The 21,923-nt window shown below is 43.3% G+C and overlaps 1 protein-coding gene across 2 annotated transcripts; it reads left to right on the top strand.

The window, feature by feature from the left end:
- The first annotated feature begins 15,958 nt into the window (after nt 1-15,958).
- MBL2 (mannose binding lectin 2) lies at nt 15,959-20,292 on the top strand. Of its 2 annotated transcripts, none has more exons than XM_040976055.1 (4): nt 15,959-16,142; nt 17,371-17,487; nt 18,760-18,828; nt 19,919-20,292. In XM_040976055.1, exons 1-4 carry the CDS (start codon nt 15,959-15,961, stop codon nt 20,290-20,292), a joined length of 744 nt encoding a protein of 247 aa, XP_040831989.1. The 2 variants fall into 2 exon arrangements, with proteins under 2 accessions (XP_040831989.1, XP_040831988.1); XM_040976054.1 differs by having other exon boundaries at nt 17,371-17,509; nt 18,782-18,828.
- The last annotated feature ends 1,631 nt before the right edge of the window (nt 20,293-21,923 follow it).

Here is a 21,923-nt window from a genome sequence, read left to right as displayed (position 1 = left end):
AGTTTGCTCCCATCCCAGGCTCATACAAACTGGTAGGTGTGACAGCCTCGCCCAGCTTGACCTATGCCTATTTTATATCACCTATGCCTGGTTTCTGCTCTTGCCGGTGAGCTAAGATTTGCTTGGCCCTGCCCTGTCTGCCCCCTTCCAATACCAAGCCACACACCTGCCATCAGTTGGAGCTATCTTGCCCAGCTTGCCCGACCCCCAGGCCTGGATGACGTGCTCAGCAGTGGAAGCTATGACCCACTAGGGGAGTTTCCCATGTTCCTCTGTTCAGCCTAGATCCACATATGCCAGCAGGTCCTAGGCCCTGGTCCGGCATAACCTGCCTCTCCATCTTGGCCTTGTATGAGCTGATGAATGCTGCAGCCTGGCGCACCCCACACCTGTTTTAGGATGCACATGTGGTTGCTGCAGCCTAGACCCGACTAGACTATTCTCAGTTCCTGTACCCATGAGTGTAGCAGGAACCATAGTCACACCTAGCTCAGCCCATGACCACCCCATCTTTTGAGCTAACAGTGGGACTTGTTTTCCATAGGGTTGGGTCCATATATCCCCCACAGAACCTACCCCTGGAACTGGTTCTCTTGTGTGCTGGTTGGTGACATGTGCTGTCTAATGTGACCTATCCACTGTTCAAAAATTCAGTCTGATACTGGTATCTAGCCCTGCTAGACATGTCCTCAGCCCTAGCTTCAGTGTGTACTGGTATGTGGTAGTCAGCAACATCTCTTGCTAACAAGTCCTACTCAGGATTCCCATGTAGGCTTGTGCATCAGTCTGACCCATGCAGATCTTCTGGTCTCTAACCTCCAAACCATCAGGTTTCAGTCCTCTTGCTTACCTTGTAAGTACAGTGACCGCACTACTGGGAGTCACACAGAATTCATTCCTTACCTACACACACAGTGGCCTTATCTATGGACGTCCCTAGGCAGTAATTCCACCCCCTCAAGAGCCCAAAGCTCATTGCCAGGAGGCCAGCAGACAAAGCCCTCAAGCCCAATATTTGCCCACTGCTTAGCAGTGGTAGCTGGGGCTAGGGCCCCAAGCATTAAGCCTACCTGACTCAGGTCCCTTCAGTAGCTGCCATGCTACTGGGAGGTCCATCCACCCAACCCCAGAGTTGGAACTCACCTGGGGCCCTCCCACCAAGATGGTGGCAGTAGGCAGAGCCAGGGATCCAGGCTGCCAAGATCCCCTTACAGTGTATTTGCTGAGAAGGGAGAAAACTCTCAGGTCCAGGCAAGCCCCAGATGCACCTACCACTTGGCAGCAGTGGCTGGGGCTAGGGCCCTAAGCATTGAATATGACCTGGATCACATGCCCCCAGCAGCTGGCACACTACTGAGAGGTTCAACCATCTAAGTCCCATGGACAAACTCACCTAGGGGTATACATTTTCACAGAGTTCTTTCACATTCGCTTTTGACTAAGATTGATCATATATCTGAAAATACACAATGGATTTGGAAATACACAGATACCCACATCACGTGAAAATAACTTCAATCTCACAGGATTTTATACTACCATTGTTCACAGGCCTGGCAACAAAGGTACTACTGTTCTAAATTTTCTTGGAGAACTACATGCAAATAAGGATTGGTTTGATCAGATATTTGGAAATCATTCAGTTTTATAGTTAACTGAGAGGGAAGTGAAGATAAACTGGGAAAGAAAATGCACGTTAGTTTTGTCACATTTATATAAGTTCTCTGAAGTAGTCTCCTATCAGCAATATCTTGTTTAAGCATTTAGGGAATTCAATTCTTATTAACCAATAAGTGAAAGTGCTATGTTTAAAGCAAACTATTCTTCATATCAAAAATTGATTATTTTGTGTGATTTTTCCCATTTCTGCTCAAATTATTTGTTCCTGAAAGGCTTTTAGCACTGCAAGAAATTTGCTAACTTCTCTAGTATCATTTTAAACAAAAATGGAATGAATTATCAGATAACATTTAATTATATCAACAGGCTAGGAAAGTGGAATAACTTACTACTTTATTATGAAAGTGTTCATAAAGATATTTTCGAATGTAGGCTTATCTTCATTAAATCTATTTTCTTAGAAGGAATCCAGTGCATAACTGCGGGTAAGAAGGCAACTATATCCTCTACTTACACTTTCTGCACAAAGGCAGGAAAAGGAAGACTGAACATTTTTCTCTCATCACTTAACACGAGACTGTGGTCAGCTAGTAGTGCCTGAACAGAGATCTTCACAGAAAGCTGACTAGATAAACTGTTCTCCATCTGTTAATTGATGATGCTCTATTGTGATTTTTTTATATGGTATCTTAGCAAAACAATGCAAGAATAATTCTGGAGCATGTGCTATTTTATGAGAAGCTTATGTTTTAAGTCCAAAATGCACCTTTGGAATCCTGTCTAAATCACCCTTACTTTACCAGTTTCACAGAGCAAAAAGTCACAATTCTGGGAGGATACAGAAGTGAAGAAGCTGAGCACAGTGCATGCGTCTTGCCTGCTGACCTTCATGCTCCTTCCAAGTCAAGCAGCTTACATCTAGCCGGTTTGGAGTACAGGATGGTATACAGGTCATGTCTATCCAGTGCTTCACGTGTGCACGAGTCACACAGGGAGACACTGGCTAGGCAGGCTAAGGAACACGGCCCCAAGAGCCCAAAGCAGTAAGTTGTTTCACTGTAGACACACAGGGCTTAACTACGCTCCATCCTGCAAAGGGCAGGCTAGGAGGACAACAGGTGACCAGAGTCTGAAAGGTGTGGTTTCACTGATTGCAGGAGGCACTTGCATCATTCGTGTCCATGGAGGACATGTTGGTTCACTCTCAACAGCGGCAGCTTAGTCAATCAGAAACCAGGAGCCTCTCCTGGGTCTCCCATGTGGTTGTAGGGGTCCAAAGACTTGAGCCATCCTCTGCTTCCTCAGGCTAATAAGGCAGGGAGCCTGAACAGAACTGGACCAGCAGGAACACAGACCAGCATCTGTATGGGATGATGGTGCCGCATGTCAGCCAAGGGCCTCTGTGAAGTCTTCTTGAAACCTAAGTTTGTGTTGCATTTGCTGTGATCCTTGAACAAAGTAAGGACTATTTCTTTTATGACATAAGAGTAAAGTTGATTTCCAGTTAAATTTTAGGATTCCCATAAGAATACAGACTGCCAACTCTACAAAATGTTGAAAGAGTATTCTTGGCAACAGATAATCTAATTCTATTTAGATAAACATTATAGTATCCTTTAAAAAGCTCACAAAAATTATCTTAGTTTCTAATCTCTGCTCTGGACCTTCCTGTTATTAGATCCTAAGCAGACTTTGACATTTTATTTTTAGTAGAACACTAAGAAAAAATATATCCACAACATTGTCCAGAAAGTTTTTTTTGTTTACTTACTTGCTTGAAAAATTATCACAGAGAATGAGGAGAAGAGAAAGAGGGAAAGGAAGAGAGGGAGAGAGAGAGAAAAAAATGTTTCCACCCACTGGTTCACTCTCAAATGTTCATAACATCCAAACACTGTGTCAGGCTGAGTTCAGGAGCAGGCAGCTCCATCTGGAGTTCACAAGGTGGTCGCATCACCAAGACTAGAGCCATTACCACCTGCCGCTTGCAAAACTGCAAACTTACAGTGTTTTTCCTCTGAAGTTACTGTCGTCTCAGCAAGGAGCTGAGGACCCAAGCTCTTTTTGTCATAAAGCCTTCAGAATACATATCTATCCCTCGTGTGTCATTTTTTTTTTATCATAAAAGAGTGTGGGGGCTTTATGAAATGCATTTATTTCCTGCTCATGGATTTTGTCCCTTATTGCAATAATGATCTAAGATGTTCATATTTTGATAGATTTTATGTTGAGCCAATTTTGTATCCCTGGGAAAAATACCATTTCATTATGGTAAATAATTCTTTGTGTATTAGGTTTTAATTTGTGCTATTTAGAGCTTCATATCTGTAAGCCACACTAGTCAGTAGTTTTCATTCCTGACAATATCTTTATTCATTTTTTTCCTTTCAGGGTAACAAACACCTTTCAGAATGAATTTAAGAAGCATTCCTTCCTTCTCTAAGTTTTAGAGGATTTTATGATGCATTAATAATATCTTGAAGAATTCACCTCAAAGACACTAGCCCTGCCATTTTTTACCCTAAATTTTATTATTACCACTGAATCCATCTCTTCACTTGCTACATGTAAATTCTCATTTTCTGTTTTCCCTTGAATTTGTTTCAACAATTGATATTCTTAGGATTTTATCCTAATATTAGTCATTCAAGTTATCTTTATTTGTTCAGCTAGCTAAGGGTTTACCAACGCTGTGGATCACTTCAAAGGACTTATTCTGATTTGATGAATTTTCTCTATTGTTACAATGATGTATTTAATCTATTGTATTCTAATCATGGTTATTTAATTTTTAGATTATTTCTCTGCCTCTATTTATTTAATCAGGTCTCCAACATCAGTGGCGTTGTCCAAAGAACTGGACCAGCTTCTATTGCTTCCCCAAGTAGGGAACAGGATCAGAAGTGGAGAAGCTGGGACACAAACCGAAACTCACACAGGATTCCAGATCTGCATGCAGTGGTTTAACTCACTTGCCATTTTACTGCCACAAGCTTGTTTTATATGTAGATTTCTCTTTTTTAAAAAGATTTATTTATTTTTATTGCAAAGTCAGATATATAGAAAGGAGCAGAGACAGAGAGGAAGATCTTCTGTCCGATGATTCACTCCCCAAGTGACAGCAATGGCCGGTGCTGCACCAATCTGAAGCCAGGAGCCAGGAACTTCTTCCAGGTCTCCCACATGGATACAAGGGTGCAGAAACTCAAGACTTTGGGCCATCCTCAACTGCTTTCCCAGGCCACAAGCAGGGAGCTGGATAGGAAGTGGAGCAGCCGGTGCCCATATGAGATCCCGGCAGATTCAAGGGACACTAGGCCACCACACTGGGCCCTTACATGTAAATTTCTGTTTCTTGTTAAACTGAAAGCACTATGACAAACTGAGACAAACAAAAACAAATCTGAAAAAGCAGGTGATATTAGTCATATATCAAAAGCTCTGGCTTAATTTGAAATATCAATTTCTAGATTTCTACAACACTGATGCTGCATAGATATAACTGAAATATTTACATTTCATTCATTTTTATGATCATATTAAGGATTTGGTTCTTAGGCTAAAAAGCAAAGAGCAATCTCTGATATAGACTTACAATATAAACATAACATCCTGGTTGCAGAGTAAAGAATAGAACAAGAGAGAACTACTGGAAATAAGTTCAGCTTTCTTTTTTTTTTTTAATAAGCTTTAGTATTTCTTTTTCTTTTCTTTTAATGATTTATTTATTTTTATTGCAAAGTCAGATATACAGAGAGGAGGAGAGACAGAGAGGAAGATCTTCTGTCTGATGATTCACTCCCGAAGTGAGCGCAACAGCCAATGCTATGCCGGTCTGAAGCCAGGAGCCAGGAGCCTCTTCTGGGTCTCCCACATGGGTACAGGGTCCCAAAGCTTTGGGCCGTCCTCAACTGCTATCCCATGCCACAAGCAGGGAGCTGGATGGGAAGTGGAGCTGCCTGGATTAGAACCGGCACCCATATGGGTTCCCAGTGCGTTCAAGGCGAGGACTTTAGCCGCTAGACCACCACACCGGGCCCCAAGTTCAGCTTTCAACAAGTAGTAACCAGAGCTAACCAGAAAGCCTCCTGGTATAAATATGAAAAACGCTAGATCACGGGTAAAAGCAGCAGAATGAAAAGCAGCTTTTTAAAAAGCCACATTGGGGTAAAACGAAGCACACAAACCTGTCTCAAGTCAATCTTGTCAACAGTAGCCAGTCAGAGCATCCCGACAGACAGGAGTTCCTTCCAGCTAGGGGCTGTTCATACTCTCACACACAGATGAGGAAACTGAGGTCCAAACAGATGATGATGCAGGCTCACTCCTCTCTGGAAAGGGTGGTCTTCAGTGGCCCAGGGGAAGTCACATGTAACAGTGTCAGCTGTGAAGGTGCTGGCCCAGGGGCTCTGATCTGACCAATCACATCCAGTTAGGGCCTGACATCATCAGCACTGCCACTCTTCAGAGTTCCTGTGGTATCAGAGAGAACTCGGCCCAGAGTCCCTCTCTGACTCTGAAATCAGAGTCAAATATTCTCCAACATAAACCTCGAGGCCAGGATCCTGAAACCACTTTCTGGTCACGGAAGGCAGAAGTACAGCCTCTTGATTAGAGACAAAGAGAGGCACAGCCTGAAACATAAAATTTACCGACCAGAGCTCAGAGCCTGAACAAGGAACCCACATGGAAGGGAAAAGATAGAGGGGCTCAGCTTAGCTCCAATGGCAATCGCTGCATAACGTCCAGGACAAAGTCCAGGGACATGAGCTCACATCCTGGAGCCACACCACTAGAAGGCAAGGTCAGTCTACAAGGCAGATGGCCGAGCACCAGCCACAGCCAGGGACCAAAAGCCAGGTCCCACATACAGAGCCCAAGCTTACCCACGAATACAAGCTACAGGCAAATAACAGCATGGGGTTATTTCTAGACATGCAAGCATGAATACCACACATACAAGAACAACGCTGCCACTTCCCGAGACCCCTGAGAGGTGATTCCCATGTCCACAAAGGCATGTTCCTGAGGAAGTTCCTGGGACTCAGGAGACAAACTGCAGCCCTCAGGTGACCCAGCCTGCAGGTTCTCAAGCTCCAGAGCTGCCCATCTATCCCACTCCACAGTGCCTTCAGCACAGCTTCCCCGAGATCCAGGGCCTCTCCATCTGATCTCTAACTCCAAGTCAGGAGTCTTCAGACCTGAAAAGCAGCAGCAACCCCCTTCGCCCAAAGGGTGGCTTCTCTCCTTGTCTCCCTGCTTCTTGTATTCTTCCTAGTGCTAGAGTTGATCTGGCACACAAAGCAGTCACAACTAAATCCAAACACTGGCCGTCCCCTGTCCCCATACCTAAAAGTTGCAGTAACAGGGCTCAGCACGTGCAGCCTGAGGGTAACAGTCTGGGGTGGGGTGGGGCTGGGGGACAGGGAGAAAGTCCATCCAGCAAGATGAGGATCCTCCTGGCCCTCAGGCTAAGGACTCCAGGCGATAAAGACAAAGCTGTAAAAGCAGCCTCTGAGCTCATGAGCCCTGCCTTTAGGAGCTGAGCCTGCTCCAGTGCCACTGAGGACCCTGCAAAGCTAGTGATCTAGGGCATCCATATATATCGAGGCTTTCCCCTTCAGTAAACCCTGAGGTGCAGGCCATTACTGGGAACTTAACTGTTTCGTACCCCAAAGCCACAAGCTGAAGCCTAAGTACCTCATTTGCTATTAAACAGAGCAGGAGTCTTTAGAAGGGAATTGGGTTATGTGGATGAAATCCTCATTAATGGGATTCATGTCCCTTTCATGAAAAGCACAAAGGAGATCCATGTTCATTCTGTGCTTGTCTCTATGAGCCGCACAAGCGTATTAAATAATGGCCATCTACAAATTACTAAGTGGGCCCTCATTTTGACTTCTCATCCCCCAGGATAGAAGAAACTATCTGTTGTTTCAGCCATGGAACCAGTGGCTCTCTGTTCTAGTAGACTGAACTGGCTGCGTAGTCCTTCCTTAGTTCAACTCAAATGAACAGGGATAAATCGTTTCCAGTTTGCTGAAAGGCAAAGTGTAGATTCAGGAAACAGAAGCAGAAGTTGTGGGGTTTTCCTGTCCCAATGGTAACAAAACCCCCATACCAGGGAGAAAATGCTCCGTGCCAAAAACCCAGCCACAATGGTCAAATCTGCAGGAACTCCCTTCCAGAAACTGCAACCCCATCCCATGTTCCCTTATTTTTTTTGCCTCAGGTCTTCCACCTCTTTGGTGAGGAGGAGAACTGATTCATCCTCCTAAGCTTTCAACTAAGCACCCTGAGCTTCTTCTCTCAGGGACAGAATCTGCCCCCGAAAGGAAGACAAGGTTAGCTTTAGCTCTCCTTAGAAATGACGGAATTTTTGTCAGTCTCCAGCTCTTCCTCTTGATTGCTAAAGTCCTTGCTCCTTCAACATTTACAATGCTTTCTCACTTTCCTAGAAAGTGCTTCCACATACTTCCATATTCAGGACTCTTCTTTCCCACAAAGGCCCGAATACACCAACACTGAATGTTCCATTAACATCTTTTAGCCCCTTTTTTTCCTCTTCATAGAAAAATTGTGTTAATACAAATTAGAACAGGCTCTCCATTAGATTATGAGGTCACAAGGGCTCCTCATGTCCTATCCCAAACAGCAGCTTCCAGTGAGTAAGCTGGATGTCTCCCAGGGCAACCTCGATTTGCTGCAGTTCCAAATACAGCCAGAAGATGGCAGGGCTGACCTATTCTTTCCTTCACCAGAGCAATCAGGCTCTGGCTGAGAATTATACCAGACAAGGAGGGTTCCTTAATGAGGATGACCACATCCTATTGCCCACCAAGAATGTCACTGCTTTTGAGGAAAGAGAACACCAGGGAGCGTGCTGGTGTGCACAGAGCAGTCCTGAGGATGCAGAGGTTGAGAGGACGAGAGCATTGGATGTGTTACAATGACTGATTAACCAGCATTGTGGTTGCTGTGGGAAAGGAGGGGGTCTTGCTGTCCCAAGTTCGTCTGTCTTTCACCGTAGTCACCATGTATCAGGAGCATTCCACAGTCTTCTTTACGGAGGCAGAGGTGACACCCTCTTATCTCCTGGAGAATGACCTGAAGGCTGAATGACCTGAAGCTGAATGCTCAGGTACACTTTTCAGGTTGCTCGGGGGTGTGTGCTTGTTGACAGAAGGCCCACCACATTTCAGATTCTCAAAACGTTCATGACCAAAAACAAGTGAGGAAATGATAGCATGAGTAGAAGCAAAGAACAGCAGAGGAAGAAGGATATGGGGCAGGTAAAGCATTCAAATCACGAACGACCCTGCAAACAAACAGGAGGAACCCGATGGCCGTCAGCTGTCACTCATGGCCAGGCCATGGCGCTCACTATTGACTATAAATAATTCCACAGAACAGCAACATAAAATGAAATTGCTGCCTTATGGGGCACCAAATCAATCTAAAATCAGGTCTCCACATAGCAATAAAACTGCTCCGTGGCCCGCAGAAATGGAAATCTTCCCCTCTCACGCTAAAGTGAACATTGGTCTCTTCTTTATAAAATGCAGCTTCACCTTGCCTTACTCCACTCTCCTCCTGGGTCAAATGTATTAAGATACACAATCATAGAATTGACTACCTTCTTGATACCACCAAATCATTAAATATTTGTCCTGAATCTCTCTCCCTCTTTAAAAAAAAAGATTTCTTTTATTTGGTTGAACAGAAGAGTGACAGAGAGAGGAGAGGGTGAGACACAGACCAAGAGGGATCTTTCATCTGTTGATCCACTTCCCAAATACCTTCAACAGATCAAACTGGATCCAGCTCAAACGGGTTGAGGAACAACACCTGGGCATTTCACACACGTGGCAGGAGCCGAAACACCTGTACTTCGCAGCTGCACTTACAGGAAGCTGCACCAGACACAGAGCGTCCAGAAACTGAGTCACGACCCTGACGTAGGATGCCAGCTTTACGGGTGGTAGCTTAACCCACTGTACCACAAAGTCCGTCCCAGCCCCAAAGTTCTTAATACAAAAATCAAACCTCATGAAAACTCCCTCCTGACCACCTGTTCCTGAGAAGGCCTTGGGTACATCACTACACACAACTAGGAAACACAGAACTGAAAGCTAAGTATTTCTTCAATCACAAGATTGCTCTTTTTCAGTCCATCTGATCCTTAGTACAGATATTCTACCCCGTATCAATGCCCCTTATCAGCAATAAGTGGCCAGAAAGAAACCTGCCCAATCCTTACGTAAGAGCTGACCCAGTCCCCCAAGGGACTCCCTAGCTTCTGTATTCCTAACCAGCTCAGCCCATGCTGCTTAATCTCCAATCCCATCACTGCATTCTGTCCCAATTAACCAGCCCTGAGGGAGGAAGGCACAGGCGTTTGAAAAGCCCGTGAAAGGCTACCTCAGCTCTGGCCCCTCTCGTGGCCCTCACCTGGTTCATGCCAGATAAACACACCACCCTCCTGCTCACTGCCAGGCACACACTCTGTATGCATGGCAACAGCAGTTAGCCACTTTGCGAACATATTCCCTTGAGTGAATTCGTTTTTGACAGTATCTTAAAAAAAAAAAAAAAATACCTAAGAATACCCCAAACTCAATCAACTATCCTTGGCCACAAGCCCATTCCTGGTCATCTTTGCCTGGGGACACTGTCTCCCATTCATTGCTTTTGTCTTAGTCACAGCTTCTTGAAAGAAAGGGAATGAAGTTCAAAGTCATAATTTGTTGATGTAAAAGCTAAGAGGTGGCCAGAGTATGTGGTTTGCCTAAACCCACAGCCATATATTATGATCAAGACTTCTGATCCCAAGTCTCAAGATGTTCCTTCTGGATGGTGTTATTAAGGAGCTTCCCAAAAGAAAAGACTACCGTGCCATCCCTGAAGGGAGTGACAGTGCTGTTGTGGGTGTAAGCAGGCAGTTGCAGTGGGTAGTGTGCCATGCAATCTCAGAGTAGACTCATTGAGGGCACAGTTCTCCACAGGCAGGCAAGTGGCAGCTTTCTTCCCAAAACAGAAAGCAGAGAGAGAAGGTAACAGGACTTGACCCAAGTCACCCAGCCAGGAGTGACAGAGTTGGAGTTCAACCACAGGCAGTCCTCCTGCAGGCTCTGGGATAAGACGGATTGGTACAGTGGATCACACATACCTAATGTCCAATACAAACGCACATAACGGTGACCTTATCCACAGGATGGAGGGCAGCATGGGTACGCAAGGGAGGCGGAAGGTGGAGGCAGAGCAGCTAATGGTGGGAAAGGCCAGGTGGGATCTGTCAATTACAGGAAGGACTCAAACCAGGGCAGCACCCCAATCTGCAGCTCAAACTCGTAAATTGACTTCTGATCCAGGTGTTCATCTTCTTCCGGCCAGGATATAGGAAGTGTCCGAACCTGGAGGGTAGTCTGGACTAAGGAAGCAAAGAAAACACTTTGGCCAAGGCCCTCTGGTTTGTTTTGTGGGCAGCTGCCTTGCCCTCACCTAACGACACTTCAGTTCATGGAGAGTAGGAAACTCTGGCTGCTATAGAGCAGGGAAGAGAGATGAGAAAGATGTGTACCCGTCTTTTTGGCCCCAAAGCCCCTGAGAGCCCATATTTGCCTTAGGCATATGGTACAGTACCACCCTGGACATTTATCTGAACAGTAGCAGATAAGGAGACCAGGCTGTCTCTAAGCAAAAGTTGAATCCAGTGGGAAGGGACCAGAGAAGAACGCAATTCCTTCTTAACTTTGGAGAGCTCCAAAGCACCCCTACCTTCCTTGTGCCTTACAGCTTCTGTGCGAAATTCTTACAATGAGTTCCCTCAACATTACAAGCTAACGTGGTACTTTTCCACAGCTGTCTTAAAATCATAGCTCAGAGTTGAGCTAATTACACCATAGGACAGTTTTATCCTTTCCAATCCAGATTGTCCCCTTTAACCATTACTGCAGACTTTGAACTATTTATTCAAAAGTATCTTTCATTTTGTTCCTTTAGTTGCTGCTCTTTTGTCTTTGTTATTTCAGTTGAATGATCTCTAGATATTAAAGCCTAAAACTTGTATGTTCATTGTCACTTATTATTTCACATCCAACCAATTTCCAAGGACAACTGCACAACTGCATCTCCTATGTGCTTCTCTAATGTTTCCACAATCTTCATCCATCTGCCATTATCCTAATTCTGCTCATCTTCATGTGTCTGCTTTTCTCCACGGCTGCTCTCTTTTAATCTTTCTACCTGACACAGCCAGGAAAACCCAAGTTTAATCATATAGCTACTGGAATTGATCTAGTGACTCTTGGGAGATCACCCAAACTCTTCCATTCTGTTTACAAGCCCCCTGGTCAGTCAGCTCTTGCCTCATCTTTCACAACATGGGTATCCATGTGTTAAGTCCAGGCAGAATGAAATTTGGAACCTAGCCAGCTTTTCTCACCTGCCAGCCACTACATATTCCATTCACTGGGTGAAATTTGATTAAATCTCTGAGAGAAGGATCAATAATCCTTGCAGAATTCACAACTTCTGTAGGACTCTTTTGGAAACGTTTTTCTTTTGAAATAATTTCATTGTCACGTGGAAGCTTAAAAAATAATAAACAGCATAAGATAGATGTTATTTGCATTTAGCCATTATTTACTTAAGGGTTTTTTTTGAGTGTCTAGTTTTATAAGAATTATTACAATCAAAAGCGTGTATACCTGACTATTGTAAAACAGAATTCTCCTTACTCCCAATTAAACCTCTCCATGCTTCAGTCATATTCATCACAGGTACTTTTTTCACTGTTTCACTTTTGTCATTTCAACAATGTTATATATCAAATGGATCATACATTTTGGAAATAGGAGATTATATCTCTTTTTCTCAACACCCCTGAGATCCATCCCAAGATATTACATGAACCAACACCCTGTTCTATTCAGTCTTTCCTTGTATGAATATGTTATAGTTTGCTTATCCATTCACATGAGGGATGATTCAATTATTTTAATTCATTTTGACTATCAGAATCAAAGCTTTCATAATGCACACATATTGTATAATGAGATATGCTAAGATGTATAAAAGAATTAAATTACGATACATCTTGAAACTTAGATGAACTCTGAAGACATTTTACTGAAATAAGCCAAAGGCAAAAGGTCAGTGATCACATGCTCTGCAGGAAATTCCTGGAATGATCATCCTTACAGAGACACAAAGCAGAGCAGTAGTTACCAGTATCAGGAAGAGGGAAGAGCATGTCACCAAACTGTCTACATCATAACGTTCAAAATTTTAGATTTCAAGTTTTATACACTTTACAACAAAATCATAGTAAAATAAATATGTAGCGATCATATGGAACGGCGTCATTCATATGAAGGAAAATGATGCATTCCACCTGGAGACAGTGCATCTGGAGGTGGGGACTGCCTTAGGTAGTGAGGCAAGCAGATGTCTCTGAGACAGGAATATCTAAGGAGAAGTAATCAGCTAATGATGCACAGAGGCAGTAGTGGTCTTAACACATGGACAGCAATAAGAGTGTGTGTGCACATGCTTATGTCTGTATGTACAATGGGAATAGCAACCCTACATGCATCTATTGCACATGAATCACTGGCAAAAAAAAAAAAAAACTACCTATGGTTTCTTGGGGATGGGAGAGAGTAGGAGATATGGCAGTCAAATTACAGATTGTGTATTAAAGCATGCAGCCACTTATCATTGTGCTAGAGCTCCTGGAGAATGATCCAACAGAAAATTTTGTGTGGACATAAGAAGTTACTTATTAATCTAGGGTGGAAGGTCAAGCCAGGGCTTTCCATTTCAGAAACTCAACTGGGCCTCATACTTGGGTTCCATCTCCTCCCTAACTCTAAGGCATCCCTGACTCTGAGTGCCAGGCTGGAGTGCCAGCTGCCTTGTCACTGAATCCCTGCCCTCCCCAAGCCCAAGTAAGTCATTTCTGAGGAATGAATCTAGGTCCCTGGGTCAAGTGTCTGAAGACTTGAGTTGGCTCTGGAGGTCTAAAAGGAGGTTTTCTGTGGGTGGGAGAGGGCAGAAATCATGCTGGAGGTGTCTCTATGCGTATGCTGACTTTCTTCAGTTACGGCAAGGTTAATCACCTTTGTTTGCAAAGAGACAGACAGAAGGTTTCATAGATTGGGCTGCGAGGCTGGCACTGCAGGGTTTTGAAGGATGGATGAAATGTTGAGATTGAGAAAATGGAATATAATTTGAGTAGACTGGCTGATTGTCCATGGCTTTTGACTCAAAAAAATACAGGGAATTTCTGCAAGCAGTCTCTAGGGGTCTCATATCGTGTTAGGCCCAAGGTATTGACAACTGTCACAAATGAAAATTCCAAGTAAGTAAGACTTAAAAAAGAAAACATCATAAGAAACTAGTAAGGTGATTCGCTTCTTGCAGAATGGATCCTTTGCTCATTAGGTGGTATCCTTCATCTGTTTTAATATTTTGCACATCAAAGTCTATATTATCCGATATAAGAATGGCTACACCAACTCATATTTCCTTTCCACTAGCCTGAAATATCTTTTCCCATCCCTTCACTTTCAGTTTCCCCTTGTCTTTGTTGGTGAAATGTGATTCCTGTAGGCAATACAACATATGGGTTTTGTTTTCTGATCCAGTTCACTAATCTATGACACTTGATTGATGAGTTTAAGCCATTTACATTCAGGATTAATACTGATATGTAATAATTTGGTCCTGTCATTTTAGCAATAGGTAGTTCATTGTTTGATTTTATTTTCTTTTGTTGGTTTATTGAGACATTCTCCGTGTGCCTTTGGTTTTGGTGGGTGTAATTCCTTTTCTCTGTCTTGAGAACATTTTTAGAGTAGGTTTAGAAGAGCTGAATTCTTTGAGTTTTTCTTTTCTGCTTTGCTTTTCTTTGCTAGTCTGGCTAAAAGTTTGTTTTGCTCATCTTCTTAAAAAATGGCTCCTTCCTGTTGCAATTTGTAATTTTGTCTTAGTTTCAATGTCATTTATTTTTGCTGTGATTTTTATCATTTCTTGCTTCCTGCTCATTGTTTGCCTTTTTAGTAAGTCCATGAGACACATTACCAGATCATTTATTTGAGATATTTTGATTTTTTTGTAAGCACTTAATGTTATAAATGTCCCTCTCAATACTGTTTTTGCTACACTTCATGAGTTTTGATCTTTCTGTTTTTGTTTTCATTTCTTAAAAAAAGTTTTTTTCTTATTAATTTCTTCAGTGACACATAGGTCATACAGTAAAATCATTTCCTCAAGATTTTTTGTTTTCTTTTTCATTCCTTCAGTGACACATTGATCATTCAGTAGCATTTTATTTAACTTCATGTTTTTATAAAGTTTCCATTTTTCTTCCTGTCATTGATTTTGTTTTATCACTTTTCTTTTATCATATCCAGATGTAAAGATACAATGCAATATTTTACAAATCAAAGATGGATTCTCAATGGAACTGTTCAATATATCTTGACATTAGGATGTTGGACTCTCTGCCATCGTCCATATCTATAATGTCAGGATACACTTAAATTACAGAATGATGAACTGATGGACTTAGGACTGCTTTAGAAGGACTAAACTATTGTAATAGTATAGGGGAACCAGCTCAGGGAGAGGTTTTTAAAAGGGGGGAGTGTAAAATCACAAAGTCTATCATAAAATAGTTAATTAATTAAAATGCCTTCTAGCAAACCTATCTCCCTATGCAAATGACACCAAGAGGAGAACAACTCCAGCTGTTTCTGGGCATGGTTAGTGACTGGGAGATGGCCTGATCTCAACTTAAGCTCTGATCAGTCCCTCTCTGGATTGTCAGTCTGAGGCTCAGGGCTTCCTCCTGAATGTATTATGGCTAACACCCTGAAGAGAAATCATCCACCAACATATGAAGATGGGAGTCAGGGTGTCCACGGGCTCAAAAGGGGAGGGCAGGCAGAGAGAGTGAGCCTTAGAAGAAACCAGGATCTCCATGCATCGTCACGGCCTAAGCTCACAGGCAGGTGAACTGGTAACAAGCAGTTCATTTACTCTCACTACCCTTAAGCAGCACCAGAAGCCAAGCTCTGGTGACCCCACTCTCCAGGGTGCCGGCCCCGCCTCTCCAGGGTGCCGACCCCATGCTGCAATCACTTTTGTTCAAGTGCTAATTTCACAATACCCCAGGGGATATTTGCTTTTCCTAATCCCCATTCCAAAGGCCAGGAATTGGTCACTGGTTTCCACACTGCCAGGGTCAGAGCTGTGGGACAGAGGGCATGTTTGGTAAATAAATATGCATTGAATTGTCTTTCTTCACTTTCTCTACCCCAAGGTAAGGATCATGTTCCTGTTCCCATCACTCCCTCTTCTGCTGCTGAGTGTGGTGGCAGCCTCTTATTCAGAAACCGTATTTGAAGAGCATAGTCAAAACAACTGCCCCATGATTGCTTGTCATTCTCCAGGCATAAATGGCTTCCCCGGCAGAGATGGACGTGATGGCCCAAAGGGAGAAAAGGGAGAACCAGGTATGGGTTGTACCACTCTCTCTGAAATTTTTTACTGCCCAGAGGAAACTGGCTTGGGATATGAGTGTAATTTCTATTTAAGTAGACTGTATTTTTTTCAAGTACATACAAAGATATTTCAAAATGTTCATGAGAAATGCAATTTATTTATTTTTAGATTAATAATTTATAAATTACTTAATTTTTAAAATTTTTAGTGGGAAGGCAGATTTACAGAGAGAAGAAGAGACAGAGAGAAACATCTTCCATCTTCTGGTTCACTCCCCAAATAGCCAAAATGGCTAGAATTGAGACAATCAGAAGCCAGGAGTACCCTCTGAGTCTCCCATAGCAGTTCAGGGTCCCAAGGACTTGCACCATCCCCCACCCAAGCCACAAACAGCGAGCCAGATGGGAAGTGAAGCAGCTAGGACATGAACCAGCTCTGAAATGCAATGCCAGCTCATGTAGGTGGAGGATTAATCCATTGAACCATCGTATCAGCCCTCAAGAAATTGAATTTTAAAATATGTTTAATTTGATGACACAATTTTGAAATTCATTCATTCTCCCATAGCAATATTTTTCAATGAACATTTTTTAAAATCTCTTATTTTATAAATCAACATACAGATAACGCTTCGCTACTCTTGGTGTCCAGAATTATCCACAGAGGTTAAAGACCAGTGGTTGTCTTGCCTGTCCTGTAAAGTTATTCAGGTCAGGCCATCCCACTGAATCCAGAAGGATTCTTTGTTTTGTTTGTTTGTTTTTAAAGATTTATTTATTTTTATTAGAAAGGCAGATATGGAGAGAGAGGAGGAGAGACAGAGAGGAAGATCTTCCATCAGATGATTCACTCCACAAGTGACCACAATGGCAGGTGCTGCACCAATTTGAAGCCAGGAGCCAGAAGCTCATCTGGGTCTCCTACACGGGTGCAGGGTCCCAAGGCTTTGAGCCGTCCTCAACGGCTTTTCCAGGCTACAAGCACGAAATTGGATGGGAAGTGGGGCTGCCAGGATTAGAATCAGTGTCCATACGGGATCCTGGTGCACTTAAGGTGAGGACTTCAGCTGCTAGGCCACTGTGCTGGGCCTCCAGAAGGATTTTTTTTTTTTTCCTTCTCTGGGTCACTAGAAGCTGCAGCTTGGAAACACTGGCCCTGGGTCAACACCTCTTCCTCTAAAAAGACAGCACTAGGGCAAAGACACAGCTATCCAATCCTGACTGCTTTGTCCTCCAACAGGTCAAGGGCTCAGAGGCTTGCAGGGCCCTCCTGGGAAGATGGGGCCTCCAGGAAACCCAGGTGCCCCTGGGTTACCAGGTGCCGTGGGCCAAAAAGGAGACCCTGGCGAAAGTCGCGGTAAGCAACACACCCTAGCAGGGTCTGAGCAGAGGGAACCCAGGATCCTGGACTAGCAAAGGCAGGGGATGCCCCTTTTCTTATGTTTCAAAGTAAAGTTCCTAAGTTTGCTTCTTGCAGCAGGACCCTCGCTGCACTAGAAACTCAAGATGTTCCTAGCAGTTCTTATGCATAAACACATAAACGTTTCAGAGCCATTCTCCCACCAGCTACCCCCTGGAGACCCTGGGGCTAGGCTTTCCTTCTGCTGAAATGGTCCAGCATGACAGCCTGCATCCAGAGGGACAACATGGGCTAAGTGTGAGCCTGTTATATCTTTTCATGAGAGCATATGCACTCGAGATGTCAGTTATATCTTACTTCCTAAGAAACCAACCCCAAATTTAGTGGTTTAAAAACACAGTCATTTGTTTAAATCACAGCTTTGTGAGTCAGTCAAGTGATGGCTTTGTTGTGATCGTGTGGCTGTGGTCGACTGAGGGCAGTGCTGTCAATCACAAACCTGACTGCTGTTGGGATGTTAGCTGCAGTGATGAAGGTCATCTCTCAGCATGCAACAGTCTAGCCAAGCAACGACCCTCCTAAAACTACTGCAGCACAAAGGAAAGAAGCTGCAGGATGTCCTGAAGTTTTGAAATACATACATCCCATCATATTATACTCATCAAGACAAATCATAACCCCATACAAGATTAAGAGTTATTAAAATGGAATTGAACTTCATTTCCAAAGGACAAAAGCTGCACTGTATCGGTCCATTTCTGTCATTTCATACGTATGACTTGCCTCACACTTTGCCTTCTTCGATAATGTGCAACTCACAAAATACATCTTTTTTTTAAAGATTTATTTATTTTTATTGGCAAGTCAGACTTACAGAGAGGAAGGGAGACAGAAAGAAAGATCTTTCTGGTGATTCACTCCCCAAATGGCCGCAATGGCCAGAGCTGAGCCAATCCAAAGCCAGGAACCAGGAGCTTCCTCTGGGTCTCCATGCAGATGCAAGGTCCCAAGACCTTGGGCTATCCTCAGCTGCTTTCCCAGGCCACAAGCAGGGAGCTGGAGTAGCAGAGATACAACCCGGAGCCCATATGGGATCTCAGTGTAGGCAAGGAGAGGTAAGCCACTAGGCTACCACAACAGGCCCCACAAAAAATTTTGTTTCTTGAATAAATGAACTTTTTTTTTAAGTTTAAAGAAAGCATTCCCCTTTCCCCCAAAGACACAGACCACTTCTTAACAATGTTTCTTCACTTTCGTAAAATTTTCTAGAATGTGCTACTACGGCATCCAGTTCCACAATAGAAGCTCTGCAAGCAGAATTAGAGCGTATCAAAAACTGTAAGTTTTCTTTCTTTCTCTTCAGTGAGCTTGAATTTTGGGAATAGTGGGAAACAGTAAGTTCCTGTAGATTATGTATTTTTTTAGTACCTGTGTATCATTCATCACATTTTAAAAGGCAAAAGATGTATATGATCTGAGGAAAAACCAGAGTCTTCATATTTTAAGCTCATCAGAACCACTTGGTGGAAGTGGCAGCAGGGAGAAGTCAAGTTACTTGCATAAATGCACAGAGTTAATAAACATCATAGTCAGTTCTGAACTGATGGCAGTTTGACTCTGGAGACCCGACCCTCTCCGGTTGCTGCCCAGAGAAGCTGAGGCTGTTCCCCTCTGTCTGGCTGCTCCTGAGGCCTGCTGATGGAACTTGTAATCTCTCCTGCTGCCATGGGGAGAATCTACTCAAACATCTTTCTTAAAAAAGATTTATTTATTTTTTCTTGAACAGGCAGATTTACAGACAGAAGGAGAGGTAGAGAGAAAGATCTTCCATCTGCCGGTTCACTCCCCAAGTGGCTACAATGGCTGGAGCTGAGCCAATCCAAAGGCAGGACCCAGGAGCTTCTTCCTGATCTCCCTTTTGAGCGCAGGGTCCCAAGGCCTTGGGCCATCCTCCACTGCTTTCCCAGGCCACAAGCAGGGAGCTAGAAGGGAAGTGGAGTACACAGGACATGAACCAGCACCTATAAGGGATCCCGACACATACAAAGCAAGTATTTAGCTACTAGACTATTGTGTCAGGCCCTCAAACATCTTTATTTAGTCTTAAGTTCATAATGATAAAATTCAGAGTTCTCAAGTGTTATGTCCTATAACTTTTACCTGAAAAGACAAACCTCTTTGATTTTGTCTCTTTGCATTAGGTTCAAAGATTTCACAAAAGGATAGGACAACAGATAAATTTGAATTTCAGGTAGTACAAGTATATCCTCAAAAAGGCATGGGAATTTCTATGAATAGAAAAAGTCATTGTTTATCTAAAACTCAAATGTAAGTGAAGAGGATTGAATTTGATCTAGCCATATTACTCTACAAGTCTTTACCTGGGAATAGCCAGTGTCACCATGCTTGTTTTCCCTTTCTCTTTTAGGGTTGTTCTTCTCTTTGGGCAAAAAAGCTGGGAACAAATTCTTCTTGAATTATCATGAAATGATGACCCTTGATAAAGCCAAAGCCCTGTGTGCCCAATTTGAGGCCTCGGTGGCCACTCCCCAAAATGCTGCTGAGAACAAAGCAATCCAGCATGTGATCCACGAAAACGCGATCATAGGAATTACAGACAGTGCAGCTGAAGGCCTGTTTCAGTATCTGAATGGAAGCACAATCAACTACAAGAACTGGAATGAGCATGAGCCTAATGATGCTGACTCTGGGGAAGACTGCACAGTCATCATGCCAAATGGCAAGTGGAATGACGTGCCTTGCTCCTCCCCCGCTTATGTGGTCTGCGAGTTCTCTGTCTGAAGAAACTCAACCCTTAGACCCTCTGCCACCCTTTAGCATACCTCTCAAGTAATCAGATTAATGAGTGTGCACATTCACACCCAACTGTGCAACCACTGTCCAGATCGAGACCCAGGCTATTTGACTTGAAGCAAATGCTGTTTTGAACTCTATCATCACACATTAATCCTGTTTATGAGTTTCATACATTTGGAATCTCTGTACATACTTCTTTATGTCTTTTTCACTCAAAATCAAATCTACGAAATGCACTCATGCTGTATTCATGTAGCAGCTTATTCTCTTTCATTGCCATGTAGAGCTGTATCATTAATATGATTCAGTTTATCTGTATCAGTAGAAGAAATAGACACTTGGGCAGCTTACAATTTGAAGCCATTAAGAAAAAGCTCCAGCATTTCTCTTCATGTTTTTAGTAGCTATGCTGTATTAATTACTTCGTCTATCCACCCAGGAATACATTTGGAAGGTTTTGGGAAAAGCATATGCTTACCTTCAGTATTTATAATCCATTTTCTAAGGAAATCACATAATTTACCCTCCCATCAGTAGGAAACAATCCCTTGGCTAATATCTCTCCAGGACTGACTGCCAGCAGAAACTCCTTTAAAAGCTGTGTCTGGGTTCTAAAGCACCCCTCTTTTGGCACCTATGAAGCCACATTATATAGAGATGGAGGATGGCTTGTTCCCATTAGCACTTGAATTCTGCAATTCCTGCAAACCCTAAACCAACTAATTCTTTTCTGTGTCCTTTACCATTTCTGTTCTACTCATGTGCTTCCAAAATATAGCTATCTTGGTGGTGGCCCTTAAAACTCCGGGCTTGCATATGCCAATGCACAACCCTAGCTCCTCAATTATAAAATCCTCACCAGGATATACCAGAAGGGTTTACATTCATCTCATGTCTGTAATCTGTTGATTTCAACCCTGCCCTTATTTCTTTATCCAGTAGTTCAGCCAGCCTCTCTGTTCCTTTCCACAATCTGATCTCTATCAGAAGCTTCATCTAGAAAGCGGTCATGGAAACAACAGAACATACATTTGTACACATTAACGCAGAAGCAATTTACAGATTACGGCTGAAAATAGGTACACACAAACACACACCTCATATGTGACATATGGAGACAGATCATCTAATTGAAACTGCTTGGATAATACATTAAGCCCGCTTTGCAGGTTTTGACACAACACATTGTAAGGGATGTATTAGAATGAACTGTCAAATGGTCTAGTAGCAGTACAACCAGGGCATGGTTTTCAACACATCCCAGAACTGACTTTAAGCACTTTACCTGGTGATTAGAGGATTCTTCCTCTGAGCGGTGAGTATCCTAACATTAGAGTCACTGTGGCCTACACTTGGCTAAGATGGAAAGACAAGAAAAGAAACACAGCTCACCGTTAGGGCAGAGCCAAGTGTTGTCCCACAGTAGAAGGCCTGACAGCAGTCCACCCACTCATTCTGGAATGAGTCACTCTTCCTTCCAATGAGGAATCAAGCGCAACATAGTGAGAAATACACAAATGCTACAGTGGTTGCTTAGCAGTGACCCTGGCTTAAAGGTGCTTCATATAGGGAAGGCCTCAGATCTCCACAAGAGCCAGGTGAACAAGAGTCATCAC

Source organism: Ochotona curzoniae, unplaced genomic scaffold, assembly GCF_017591425.1.
Source record: "Ochotona curzoniae isolate NIBS_2020 unplaced genomic scaffold, NIBS_Ocur_1.0 contig_2692, whole genome shotgun sequence".
NCBI lineage: Eukaryota > Metazoa > Chordata > Mammalia > Lagomorpha > Ochotonidae > Ochotona > Ochotona curzoniae.
The sequence above is the reverse complement of the archived record's forward strand: the minus strand, read 5'-3'. Positions and strand labels throughout refer to the sequence as shown.

What these genes read in the sequence shown, in the direction of transcription:
- MBL2 (XM_040976055.1), top strand. Translation starts at nt 15,959, where the DNA reads ATGTTCCTGTTCCCATCACTCCCTCTTCTGCTGCTGAGTGTGGTGGCA. An exon ending in AGACCCTGGCGAAAGTCGCG is followed by an intron (nt 17,488 to 18,759) that starts GTAAGCAACACA and finishes AAAATTTTCTAG; the next exon opens with AATGTGCTACTACGGCATCC. An exon ending in ATTAGAGCGTATCAAAAACT is followed by an intron (nt 18,829 to 19,918) that starts GTAAGTTTTCTT and finishes TTTCTCTTTTAG; the next exon opens with GGTTGTTCTTCTCTTTGGGC.